The sequence below is a fragment of the Panicum virgatum genome, chromosome 4N (assembly GCF_016808335.1).
Source record: "Panicum virgatum strain AP13 chromosome 4N, P.virgatum_v5, whole genome shotgun sequence".
Taxonomy (NCBI): Eukaryota; Viridiplantae; Streptophyta; class Magnoliopsida; order Poales; family Poaceae; genus Panicum; species Panicum virgatum.
Genome location: NC_053148.1, coordinates 40,594,330 through 40,607,674, shown reverse-complemented (window position 1 = coordinate 40,607,674; position 13,345 = coordinate 40,594,330). Strand labels below are relative to the sequence as shown.

Here is a 13,345-nt window from a genome sequence, read left to right as displayed (position 1 = left end):
GGAATTTTGATTTTGTAACTAAACACGGCCTTACTTATATGAAATCATGAACATCATCTATAGATATCATTTGAAATTGTGCTGATGCCCCATGGTGTATCGTCCGACGGAAGATTTGACCGCTCGAGTCTCCAGGAGTCGAGGTGTCACCACCGACCCGTTCGGCTACATCCACGCCGGCAGGCGGCAGCGTGTTTATCTCGGCAAGCGAAGTCATCGCCCCGCCGGTCATCCCAACGCCCAAGCGACAGCGGACGCTCGTGTCGCCGCAGCGACACCTACCAGGGTTCACTTTATCGACGGTAAAGCGATTTTCGCCAACTAGCGGTATCGGTAAACCGGCGGTAAATCGCCGAAAACCGCTAGAAACCGCTCGAAATGACAATTCAAATTCAAAAAACCAGTAACCGTTGTTTACCGACCGATAATCGATGTTTACCGACCGGTAATCGATGTTTACCGACCGGTAATCGATGTTTACCGACCGGTAACCGTCGTTTTTAACCGGTAAACACCGTATGACTTTGGAAAATTAAAAATTTTGGTAGTATTTCACCGTAATTTTGTAAATATCATTACTGATGATATATATCAAACAATTATATAACATTTACACATACATAGAATAGAAGTTCATATCCATAAAAATAGAAATTCACATCCATAGTCCATATAGATCATCACAACAATAGTCCATGCAAATCATCACAACCATAGTCCTCACAAACCATCATCGTCAATATGTATAATACATAGTAGTGGTTTCCGGTCCAAATGAACAAATGAACAAATGAAAATATATGTACATATTTGAAATATGAACACACATATATACATATAGCTAAAATGAACAAATTAACATCCAACTACCATGAACAAATGGATCCATATAGCTAATATGAACACATGTTTTTGAATATAGCTATACAACAAACATCTAAAAATCAATGTAAAATCAAGAAATACTCACAATGCAGTGGTTTCCTGTCCAAACGCGCCGATTTCCGCTCGGAAAACGCCGAATACCGCTCGGGATTAGAGGATACCGCTCGGGATTACCGGTCCGAAAGTTTTTTTATTTTTTTGAGTGCCCAAACAGTCAAATATTTGAACATGTTCTATATCAGAATGATGTATGTTATCTCTACTTTCTTACCATATTTTTTCCTTTTTTATTTCAAATATTTTTGAAAATTTTAAATTCGGACGAAATTTTTCGAAATTTACCACCGGTATGGGTTGCCGCCTAGTAGCGGTATCGGTAAAAATCGGCGGTAACCGGCGGTTACCTATCGGTAAGGAAAACACTGCACCTACCCCACCGCCCTCAGCGCCGGCGGGCCAGTATGTCAGTGGAGCGGAGCCACTGTGGACCCCACCTGTCGGCGAGGCAGTGGCCCACCGTCCGACGTGGAGTGGAAGTGGAACAGGGCCAGGGGCTATCCCACCTGCCGGCTGCCGTGCTGCCGCCGCACGCAGCACGCTGCTCTCCGCAACGGACCAGCTGCTGCTGAGCTCAGCCGGCTGGAATCGAATAATCCTCCTGCGAATTCCCTCCTCCCGAAAGCCAAAGCTCCCACCTTTCCCCCTCGATTCCGAGCGCCAGCCCGCTGGATTCCGCGCGGGAACCACATCGCCGATCCTTCCTGCTCTCCCCGAAACCGGACTCTCCTGGTGCCGCGAGGCGGCGGCGTCCCAGGCAAGCGCTCCTCGTCTTGCAATCTTTCCCCCCACCTTCTCGCCGCCGTTTGATTCAGCGCTAGCGCGTGTCGATCTTCTTGAGCGTACGCAGCTTCTTGCTTCTTGATTTACTTTGGATGGAATATAGTTGGTGCTCTGAGAACCAGGTGGCTAGGATTCCCCTTCCCTCAGGTGGAATCGGGAACAAAGGGGATAAGGATAATCCTGATATCCTCTTCTTTTTTTTAAAAAGATACTCCGTTGTTTCTTGTTGATGTATATGCTACTGTTTCCGATCCCATGCTTGCATACGGATACGGTGTGTGATTACGATGCTGAAATCCTGTTCTTGTGACTCAATCAATTTGTTCGGAGTTCAGAGTTTCAGACAGCCTCCTGTTCTTGTTTGGTGTCTTGATTGCTTCCACTACTTGCGTGATAGTATTGTGCTACCTGGAACAGCTGTGCATGCCTGACCGATGATGCTTAACTCGGTTGCTATTCATTTTTCAGATTTCAGGTGCTCCGTGTGTTAAGAGTATATTAAAGAGTATATTAGGCAACTCCGGATATGGTTAGTTTATGATTGATTGTAATCCCGGGATAACCTTCCTTATTTCTAGGAAAGACTACTTGCCCTCCAAGTCATGTACTCCTATATATACCGCCCAAGGGGCTCAAGCAATATATCGACCACATTATACGCATCCTACTTTCCTACATGGTCGCCTCCAGCTGTTCTCGCGCGGACATCGCCGCCGATGTTCCTGAAGGAAGACGTCGTCGCCACCCCGATCTGAGCGCGACACTTGCTGCAACCTACGCTGTCGCCACCCCTGTCCTGAGCGTGACCTAAGTTGCAGAACACGCCGTCTACCATCATCATCCGCCGCACCGTCCTGCTGCTGTCTTCGGCTAGAAGCTGCTGAGTTTGTGTACTCGAGCATCTCAACGACGCTTCGACCCGCGCTCCCTCCACGGCTTCGACCACGTCCACCTCGACTTCGGCTACTACAGCACTAAAGGGCTATCATCTGCATGAGTCTCCAGTCAAAGCTTTCGCACCGGCGTTCCGACTGCAGGGGGGATACGTCTCCATTGTTCTCCAGTCTGACCGTTCGTGTTGCTACCGCTACGACTGGGGGGATGTTAGAGTATATTAGGCAACTCCGAATATAGTTAGTTTATGATCGATTGTAATCCCGGGATAACCTTCCTTATCTCTAGGAGAGGCTACTTGCCCTCCAAGCCATGTACTCCTATATATACCGCCCAAGGGGCTCAAGCAATATATCGACCACATTATACGCATCCTACTTTCCTACACCGTGTGTAGCCGATTGGGGGCTTCTTTTACTGATTTATTTTTGGGGTTAGTATCTGAACTGCTAGCATGGGGGCTGTACTTGGACGGCAAGACACCAACAAGCGGAGTTTCCATGGTTCAAATCTGGAGGCGAAGATGGTGGATGCCATGCAGCAGAGAGCGTCACATGGAACTTCACTGAAATCGTTCGATGGTATTGTCATGAAGTTTCCCAAAATCGATGAGAGTTTTAGGAAATGCAAGACTATCTTCGAGCAATTTGGTGAGTCCTACACCTTTGCCTGTACTCTGAACCCCCAATCACTCTCTAATATCCTTTCATGCATATAGTTTGTGAAATTTGAATGGGGGCAATCCTGTGATGGGGGTGATGAAGCATATCTTATCAACAGTATTCTCAATATTCAGAACCAAACCTGACAGTTTGAGTAACCCATTAAATGCTGTTTCACATATAAGTCTTCTATTTATTCATTTGAATCATTGTACTTATAGCTCCTAAGCATTTAAATATATAATACAATGGTTGTAGCTTGGAAGGTAGAGACATAGAGAGCTAGAGATATCCAGTCTCTACTTTGTACTTCAAAAGAAATCATGTATGACAGGAAGTAATCGAAACAAGCTATGTGGAACAAAGTGTTGTTCTCTGACGAGTACTCATTGACTGGTGCTAATTATTTTGGGTTTTATCTGTTTTTCATATTGTAACTCATGTGTCAAGAAGTGGATTGCTTTTTTTTTTTGCAGATGAAGATTCCAATGGCGAAATAGATAAAGAAGAACTGAAGCATTGTTTTCAGAAGCTGGAAATCTCATTCACAGAGGAAGAGATATGTGATCTCTTTGAAGCTTGTGATATAAATGAAGATATGGGCATGAGTTTCAATGAGTTCATTGTCTTTCTGTGTCTTGTTTACCTTCTTAATGAACCAGCTGTCTCAGAAGCAGTATCCTTCATAATTCATATAGTAGCAATCTGAATATTTCCTTAGCTTTATTGTCACACTGTGTAGTGTTGCTACGGAGGCATGCAAATGTTATTTTAGTTTCACATAAAGTTTCTTAACTTCACCAGCAAAGTTGGTAGTTCGTTTATAGAATTAAATATGCCTCTTACTGGCACACTTTAAGATGCAACTGCACTGTATCAACGTGAAAACTGTTTTTCATAAAGTTCTCATCACAATGCAAGTCTAATTGGATCATATAATTTTCAGCACAATGTACCTGTAAAAACTCCTGCATTCAGGTTCTACTTTAGATCTCCTATGCTGTTTCTGTCAGGCGCTTTCCTGTTCCCTTGACCTAGTTCATAGAAAATAAAGATGGGACTAGGAAATCTTGAGGCAACTTTTGAGACCTTGGTTGATGCATTTGTCTTCCTGGATAAGAACAAAGATGGGTACGTGAGCAAGGATGAGATGATCGAAGCAATAAATGAGACAACAGCTGGAGAGCGCTCATCTGGGCGTATAGCCATGAAAAGATTTGGTGAGTTTTCCATTTCTTGGTAGCTCCATACCACGACCTACTAGTCTTTGTCGAAGTGCCTTTTTGTGAAGTGAACCACCACATTTTCTTCTGGTTTGGACCAGTCTCTGATACCTGCCTGTGTTTGCTGACAGGGAAAACTGAAAAGGAGTAGAATTAGGGGGAAAGTGTCTTTAAATCAAAATGATTCTTTCAAAAGAAAGGCATCTACTCATGAAAATGACAAACTTCCTAACCCTTGTTCAACACCTCTAGTCATTTAAAGTTGTACTTTTCCAATGGTATATACAGAATATGTTCCCCTATAAGCCTCTAACAATAACTTTTACCAAATGGTTTGTAGCAATTGTCACTTATTATAAAAATACAGTTTTATAATTTCGGTTGCTGTTGTGAAACTCAGTGTCATTTCCCAATCCTGACATCTACTGATTTACCCTTTTTAAATGGCACCAGAAGAAATGGATTGGGACAAGAACGGCATGGTGAGCTTCAAGGAATTTCTGTTTGCATTCACTCGCTGGGTAGGGATTGATGAAAATGAGGATGATGATGAATGAAGACTGAGTGCAAAGACTGGTTATTGTTCAATTGTTAGGACCAGATCAACCCAGAAGTGGCTGGAAATGAATGACAGAGGAAAGGATTAGTCGGTGTTCATTGGTTGCTTGTTCATCTTGATGTTTATGTTCTTAATAGAATGCCTTGTATGTCCGAACAATCGTATCATGGTACAGTTGCTATCTGTTGCATCGTATGTTACAGTATGTACGTATTAACGAGACAGGAAATGAAAACCTCAAATACCACTATACCAGTCTCTTTTGCTAGAATGATTGTCTATAGAGTGGGCTGGACTTGTGCTGATGAAATGAGTCCATTTCTATGATTTTTTTTCTTTTTAATCCAGATACGGTTGTACTGACAGAACAAAGGATGTTGTTTGGTTTCTGTGTGCTAGTTCCTAGCACGAATTTCTTTTGCATGCACGGAGTATTAAACGAAGTTTATTTGCAAAACATTTTCACGGATGGGTGTAACTTTTCGACTCTAATGATAGTAATTAATTGATGATTGACTACAGTAATGCTACAGTAATTATCTTCTAATCGTGTGGTCAAAGGTCTCATTAGATTCGTCTCGCGAAGTAGCGCAGGAGTTGTGGAGTTAGTTTTATAAACTGTCTTTATTTAGTATCCTTAATTATTTGTCAAAATTTGTGCTACGTGTGCTAGGGCCCGAACCAAACAGGCCCTCCGTTTGGTTTCCTCACGCTACTGTGCTACAAAAAGAATCTTGTATGCATGAAGTACTAAATGAAGTTTATTTGCAAAACTTTTTCACAGATGGGTGCAACCTTTTGCGACGAATCTAATGATGATAATTAATCGATGATTGGCTACAGTAATACTACAATAACCATTCTCTAATTATGCGGTCAAAGGCCTCGTTAGATTCGTATCACGAAGTAGCGCTGGGGTTGTGAAGTTAGTTTTATAAACTGACTTTATTTAATACCTTTAATTAATTGTCAAAGTTTACAACAATAGCTTGTGCTACAAACAGGGCAACACATGTGTCTTTCTTTTCTAGACAACAAAAAGTTCTCGAATTCTTTTTTCGCCATTTGAGTTTTGGAAGTCGGCCCAAACTGAATCACATTGTTCCACCAAATGAATAAATACATGTGTTGCCTAGAATTTAAAAATCTACAACTTTACTATATATCAAAGTTTTGTAGATTCAAATCGTTTTCGAAATTCGTTGAACATAACATCTTATTTTGCTAAAAATTATAATATTGTACCACCATTCGTCTGTGGCTTCTCATGCTACCTCCACAATAACACGTCATATTTTAATAAAATCATTACTTTCATAAAAAATAACATATCTATTAATTGCAATATAATTTCGCAAATACATTAAGTTTCCGACTAATTGTGCTCCGCCCTCTCTAATAAATTATTTGACCCCTTTTTCACCCTAATAAATATAGCAACAAATTTCATAGCTTCATTTCAATACCCAAAATAATATACTACCTAAACAATAGCGTCACGACAATAGAATGCTCAAAATATATACTAAGTGCAACAGTGGGCTGCAGAACATAATACCTATGCGAAAATAATGAACCGACATATTTATCTTCACTGCATTGCTTAAAAACTACTATATACATCAACTAAAGTTTACTTGAACTACAATACTACGACGAGGAATGCGGGCTTTGCCGCGGGCCTTTCTAGTACCTCTAAATCTCTATTCTCCCTCCTAATCACTATGATCACCACCCAATACGGCACCATGCTTAGCTCAACACTAACATCAGCATACCACTTCATCAACTTCCAAATCCATTACATTTTCACAATACCCTTAGACCTCCTTCCTCGTCTTCTATATGGCTAGCTTCTGCCACCACACAAACCCATGCCCCTCTCCATCACTACTTAGCTAGTTGTCAAATGCCTCCGATCCAGTGCTTGGTCACATCATTGCTGCCTTGCTACATCGCTCTGCATTTTGAACCTAATCCTAAAAAGCTCATCGGATATACATATACTGAAAATGGGATGGAAGGATGAGAAAAAATGGGGCTCACTTCTCCACAATGCCTTCCTTGGGTTGGGTAATGATATAGCCTTTTCCATTACTAACTATTTATAAAAACAGTCGCCATGTAGCACAAATCTTCATGACCCACTGTGCAACTACGAGCCAGAGAGAATCTCGTTGATGGCCACAATTGTAGGAAAACTACTAGTAACCAAATGACCCAGCCGGCGGGCAGTTGGAATGGAGAACCCAAGGCCACTAGAGATAATGTTGACAAGCCACCATGAGTCCACGACCATGGCATGAGTCACTACCGAAACGGTTTATATGCCGAGTGCAAGAGAGTTTGCCGAGTGTAATATATCGGGCACTCGGCAAACCTCCTATGTACCGAGTGCCCTGTAGAAAGCACTCGGCAACATAAAGACACTCGGCAAACCTTTTGTTTGCCGAGCGGGAGCAAATGCACTCGATAAACCAATGCTATAACCGAGTGCCTACTAAGCTGCACTCGGCAAAGAGGGGCACGTGCATGCCACATGCCACAGCCGTGCCGACGCCGTGTCGGGCGTTAGCGTTTGCCGAGTGCACGTCAGTGTTTCCGAGTGTCTTTAGAAGCACTCGGCAAATTTTTTTTAAAAAAACTTCTACAAAAAACTGCCAACGTTGTACAACAGCAGCACTAGCTGGGAAAAGGCCTACCAAGGGCACCGGAGGGATCTGATCACCCGTTCGCAGCGAAGGCTCATGGCTAAGCAAGAGGTCTACACGGAGGACTAAACCACGCAATTTGCTTGCCCAAGCACCCGTGTATGGAGAACGCAAACGTGGGGGCGGCTGGAACGTGACCGGAGGCGAGTATAGCCACGACAAGGCCGGCCCACGGCCAACGAGGGAACACATAATCTCGGCCAAGGAGGCGGCGGAGCACGCCGGTGACGAGCAGATCGCTGCCTACGGCGAACACACATCAAAACTGGTGAACAAAAATTACATCTAATTATAGCGAGTCTAACAGTGGACGGAGGTTTCTCCGTCGGCTGATGAATCGGCACCCGAGAAGCAGGGGCGAAGGGGGGCGTCTATCTATCGCGCACTGCGATTTGAAGTCAATACGTCGCAGAAACGAAGAGGGCGGTCGCGACGCGCGCGAGCCGGTGCGCTCGAGGCTGTTTGGTTGTTTAGCACAAGTAGCGCGTGCAATTTTCGAAAAAAGAATCTTACATGTATGGAGTACTAAACGAAGTTTATTTGCAAAACCTTTTCACGGATGTGTGCAATTTTTCACGACGAATCTAATGACAGTAATTAATCGATGATTGGCTACAGTGATGCTACAGTAACCATCATCTGATCGCGCGGTCAAAGGCCTCATTAGGTTCGTCTCGTGAAGTAGTGCAGGGTTGTGGAGTTAGTTTTATAAATTGCCTTTATTTAGTACCCCTAATTATTGGTCAAATTTTTTGTGCTACTTGTGCTACTACAACCAAACAGGGCCCGAACGGACGCGGAACTGGAGACCCATTAAACTAACTGGATGCAAATGTTAATTCCAGAATTGTTTATTTCTTTACGTTCCAGAACGGGCGTCGACGTTGCATGCGAACATTAATTGGAGGCCTGCCATTCTTTGTTTATTTCTGTCTTTCTTTGTTGTTTCTTTATTTCTGAACAAGCCAAAGGAAATTTCTTTGAGAACCAGTCAAAGTGTTCCCAATAAAATGGTAAACAAAATGCTCACAAAAAAGTGTTTTGCACTTTTTAAATATTAGCAAACATTCCAGAAAAATGTTTCAAAATGTTGCAGAATTATTTAAAACATTTTAGAGTGTTCTGAACAAAATGTTTACCCAAAAAGACCCCCAAAAAATTATCAGCCAAAAATTCATATTGTTTATAAAAAATTTCAAAAATTCCAAATTTGTTTGAGAATAATTGTAAGTGTTCCGAATAAATGTATAACCAAAATGTTCCGAAGAAATATTTTGCACTTAATAAAATGTTCCTAAACATTCCAGAATTGTTGTTTGGAAACATTTTAGAATGTTCCAAAAAAATGTTTACCCCAAAAAGTTCACAAAAAATGATCAGCCAACTATTCAAATTGTTTATAAAAAAGTTATAGAAACTCCATATTTATTTGAGAACAATTCAATCTGTTCCGAATAATAGAAACCAAAATGTTCCCAATAGATGTTTTGCACTTTTTGAAATGTTCCTAAACATTCTAGAATGTTTAAGCGACTTCAGACCATAGCATCGCACAAGCATCAGGCGTTAGTTTTTTCAAATGTTAAACACTTTACAATGTGACAAAGTTTTGAAAACATTTTCAAATTGGTTTGAAGAAATTAGTAACTAAAAAGTTTCCCAAAAATATTTTGGATTTATGTTCATTTCAAAATGTTCGAAACTTTCTAAACATTGCATATTTGTTTGGAAACAGTTCAGAGTGTTCTGAAACATTTAGATTTGTTCTGGAACATTTTGAGATATTCAGAAACATTAAGATTTGATTTGATTTTGGGAAACATTCAAGAGTGTTGTAAGGATCGATGGACCAAGAGGGGGGTGAATTGGGCCTTTTTCAAAATTCTAAAGCAATTAAAACAACCTTAACATATGCAATGCTAGTAAGGCTCAATTCACCAACCGGCTAACTAAGCAAACTACACAAGCTACTAAAGAAAAGAAACTAAACAAGGTAGAGCTAAGTTATGATCTCTAAGGTCAAGCACATGAAAAGTTGCATGAAAGTAAATGCTTGAAATGAAAAAGTGGGCAAGAGACAACCGGATTTTTTCCCGTGGTGTCGATGTGTTGGCACACACCCCTAATCCACGTTGTGACACTCACTAAGAGTCTTGTCACCTCCCATGTCACCGAGACTTGGGCGCTCACTAAGAGTCTTCGTTCACCATCCCGGCATGGTGGAGCTCAAGCCACGTACAACCTTCTTCGGGCTCCCACAATCCTTGGCAAGCTCCGGAAGAAACACCTTCAATCACCAAGATCGCCTAGGTGCTGCCAATCACCAAGAGTAACAAGCTAGGGCCTTCACTTGAGCAAGAACCGATCACCAAGAACGGATGCACACAAGCTTCTCTCTACTCAAGTCCTTAGTCTTGCTTCTTGATTGATTGAATGAACAAGTATGTGAAAGATGAAGCTCAAGGTGGCTCTCAACAATGTATGAGTGTATGAATGTGTCCAAGTGTTAAGAGAATGCAAAATGACCCATTGGAGGGGTATATATAGGCAGCTCACACGAATAGAGCCGTTGGAGAAAAGCTGCCAGAAAACTGCGTAGCGTCGGTTAATCCGACAATCCTCCAATAGCCAGCGTCGGTTTAACCGATGAATGTAAACTGTCCCTTCTGAAAACTAGCCGTTACAACTTGGGCAGATTAACCGACGTATCATCGGTTTAACCGGTGAGTGTAGTTGTCCACTGATCAACTGAAAAACCAAGTCTCTGGACAACTGCACCGACGTTAACTCAAAATCATCGTCGGTTTAACCGGTGAGTACAACTTCAGAAATCCCTGGAAAAACCATCTCACTGGTCAATTGCACCGACGTCTTAATTCAAACAGCGTCGGTTTAACCGGTGTATAGAACCTTAAAACACCCTGGAAAAACCAACTCTGGACTAATGCACCGACGTTAAATTTAAATACGTCGGTTTAACCGGTGTATTGACTTGTCCAGACTATGCTGACTTCGTTTAACCGACGTATAGAAAAATGAAAGCGTCGGTTAAACCGGTGTTAAAGACTTTTTCTGATTTTACCTTTTCTGATTTGAGTCTTGAATGAAATCCAAATATTCTTGGGATATAAGTTGAAAACCACTTATTTGAACTTCTAGGAACCTGAGTGACCATAGTGTGCATCCATTTTTGATTGACCATGTCCATGCTCAAGTTACTTGGCCTTAACCCCTCTTAATAGTGCGATCACTACAAAACTATAAAACATATACTAACCTAAGTGTCCTTCTCATCCTTATGACACTTAGGACTAGAAAGATCCTTAGTCTTGACATATAATTGAGTTGAAAACCGAGATCGCCTTTTTGAATAATGAAATTGAGGGGCCTCTTTTTACATATGACCAAATGAGCGATAATGATCTATTAAGCTGCACAAACTCATTAGTCACAATAATGGTTGTCATTAATCACCGAAACATACCTTGAGGGCCTAGATGCTTACAAGTGTTCGGGAACATTAAGACAGTTTTCAGAAATGTTCCGGAACATTAAGATGTTTTCAAAAGTGTTCTAGATTTGATTTGGTTTTGCGAACATTTTTAAAAGTTCCTAAAAATTCAAAATTTGTTTGGAAACATTTCAGATTGTTCCGTTGGGCTTGTTTATCAAAAAACTTTTAAAAAATGTGTACATCAAATATTCCAAATTTGTTCAATAACATTTCAGAGTGTTCATGAGCATTCCTAAAAATGTTGGAAAAAGAAAATTTTAGAACTTTCTAAAGTGTTCCTAAACAAAACTTTTTAAAATGCTCCTGAACATTCAAAAAGTTCCCAAACAAGTTTGTGAACATTTCAAAGTGTCAAGTGAAAAATGTTTGAAAACAACTCACAATGTTTTGGATAATAGCTAGAAATGATCGAAAAAAGTTTTGAACTTTTTAAAATGTTTTTAAAGAATTGGTTTGGAAACACTTCAGAATGTTCCATTAGAACTTTTCAAAATGTTCCTAAACATTCAAAAAGTTCACGAACAAGTTTGTAAACATTTCAAAATGTAGTGAAAATGTTTGAGAACAACTCACATTGTTCTGGATAATTGCTAGAAATGTTCGAAAATAGTTTGAACATTTTAAATTGTTCCTGAAGAATTTGTTTGGAAACATTTCAGAATGTTCCATTAGAGTGTGAATTGAAAAATGTATGAGAACAACTCACTATTGCCAGAAATGTTCAGAAAAAAGTTTTGAACTTTTTAAAATGTTCTTGAAGAATTTGTTTGCAAACATTTCAGAATGTTCCATTAGAATTTTTTAAAATGTTTCTAAACATTCAAAAAGTTCCCAAACAAGTTTGTAAACATTTCAAAGTGTAGTGAAAAATGTTTGAGAACAACTCACAATGTCTTGGGTAATTCCTTGAAATGTTTGAAAAAAGTTTTGAACATTTTAAAATGTTCCTGAAGAATCTGTTTGAAAACATTTCAAAATGTTCCATTAGATTGTGAAGTGAAAAATGTGTGAGAACAACTCATAATGTTCTGGATAATTGCCAGAAATGTTCAGAAAAAAGTTTTGAACTTTTTAAAATGTTCAGAAGACGCGCACATGTTCCAACAAAACAAAAGGTTCTTAGCAAAAATAGAAATTCTTCTTGGAACAAAACAAATGTTCCAATAACAAAATAAAATGGTCCTAGGAAAATAAACTTTTTTGGAACAAATAATGACATAGAAAAATATTATCGAAGTATAATTAAATGCAGTCTTGTTTTGAAGATCTTGTCATAAGAAATACAACGTTGTAATCAAAATTTGATTTGGACAATCATCTTTTGAACTATGTTTGCTTACTCAAATTTTATTTGCATAAGAATCAATGCAACACTTTCATTGGTCGATGGCTGCTAGCCAATGAGACAAAAGCAGAAAGAAAGAAAAAAAAAGAAAACAACCAATGAAGAAAAATAAACTTAAGAATAAATGAAAAGAATGAATATGATTCCAAGTATGAAATAAGAATATCCAACAAAAAATGTTCCAAGAACAAAAAAAAAATATTTTGATGGTTTATTGTAAACTAAAAAATCTGAATGCATAAAAAATCAAAATATATTCATGTATGATCTTGTTTTCTTGTATTAATTGTGCACGATAATATGGTGCAAACACTTTTCAAAAATAGATAAATTTTCTATAAGGATATTTGTGTTGAAGATTGGGATTCCAAACCATTTTCTGACCAACAAATGGTCACGTGTTCTCGCGCCCCCCTTGCGTTGGAGTAGCTGCACGCCGTACACTCCTCGACTCCTCGTGGGCCATTGTCCACAGGGGCTATCATCGAACCTGCACGCATAAAAGCTCGGAAGTGGCCAGAGTGGAATCGGGAAGTCTTCTGCGTCTGCGATAGGTCGAATTCAATTCGTGCGCGCGATATATAGAACTGGCCCCCACCTTGGGCTTGCCAAGTGCACGTGCACCAAGGAAAATATAAAGATTCAGTGATTAGCTTCTAAATTTCACCATACGTGCACTCCCTAAACCCCAATTAGGTGCTTCGCACTATGG

At 40.2% G+C, this 13,345-nt stretch overlaps 1 protein-coding gene across 2 annotated transcripts; it reads left to right on the top strand.

The window, feature by feature from the left end:
• Positions 1-1,450: 1,450 nt before the first annotated feature.
• Positions 1,451-5,334, top strand: LOC120669714 (probable calcium-binding protein CML21). Of its 2 annotated transcripts, XM_039949553.1 has the most exons (6): positions 1,457-1,620; positions 1,667-1,699; positions 3,058-3,269; positions 3,758-3,957; positions 4,327-4,501; positions 4,958-5,334. In XM_039949553.1, exons 3-6 carry the CDS (start codon positions 3,074-3,076, stop codon positions 5,059-5,061), a joined length of 675 nt encoding a protein of 224 aa, XP_039805487.1. In that variant the 5' UTR covers positions 1,457-1,620; positions 1,667-1,699; positions 3,058-3,073; the 3' UTR covers positions 5,062-5,334. The 2 variants fall into 2 exon arrangements, with proteins under 2 accessions (XP_039805488.1, XP_039805487.1); XM_039949554.1 differs by having other exon boundaries at positions 1,451-1,699; positions 4,961-5,334.
• The last annotated feature ends 8,011 nt before the right edge of the window (positions 5,335-13,345 follow it).

Excerpts from the sequence above, each read along its gene's own strand:
- LOC120669714 (XM_039949553.1), top strand. The coding sequence starts at position 3,074 with ATGGGGGCTGTACTTGGACGGCAAGACACCAACAAGCGGAGTTTCCAT. Across the intron at positions 3,270-3,757 it reads GACTATCTTCGAGCAATTTG|ATGAAGATTCCAATGGCGAA; the intron begins GTGAGTCCTACA and ends TTTTTTTTGCAG. Across the intron at positions 3,958-4,326 it reads AACCAGCTGTCTCAGAAGCA|AAAATAAAGATGGGACTAGG; the intron begins GTATCCTTCATA and ends CCTAGTTCATAG.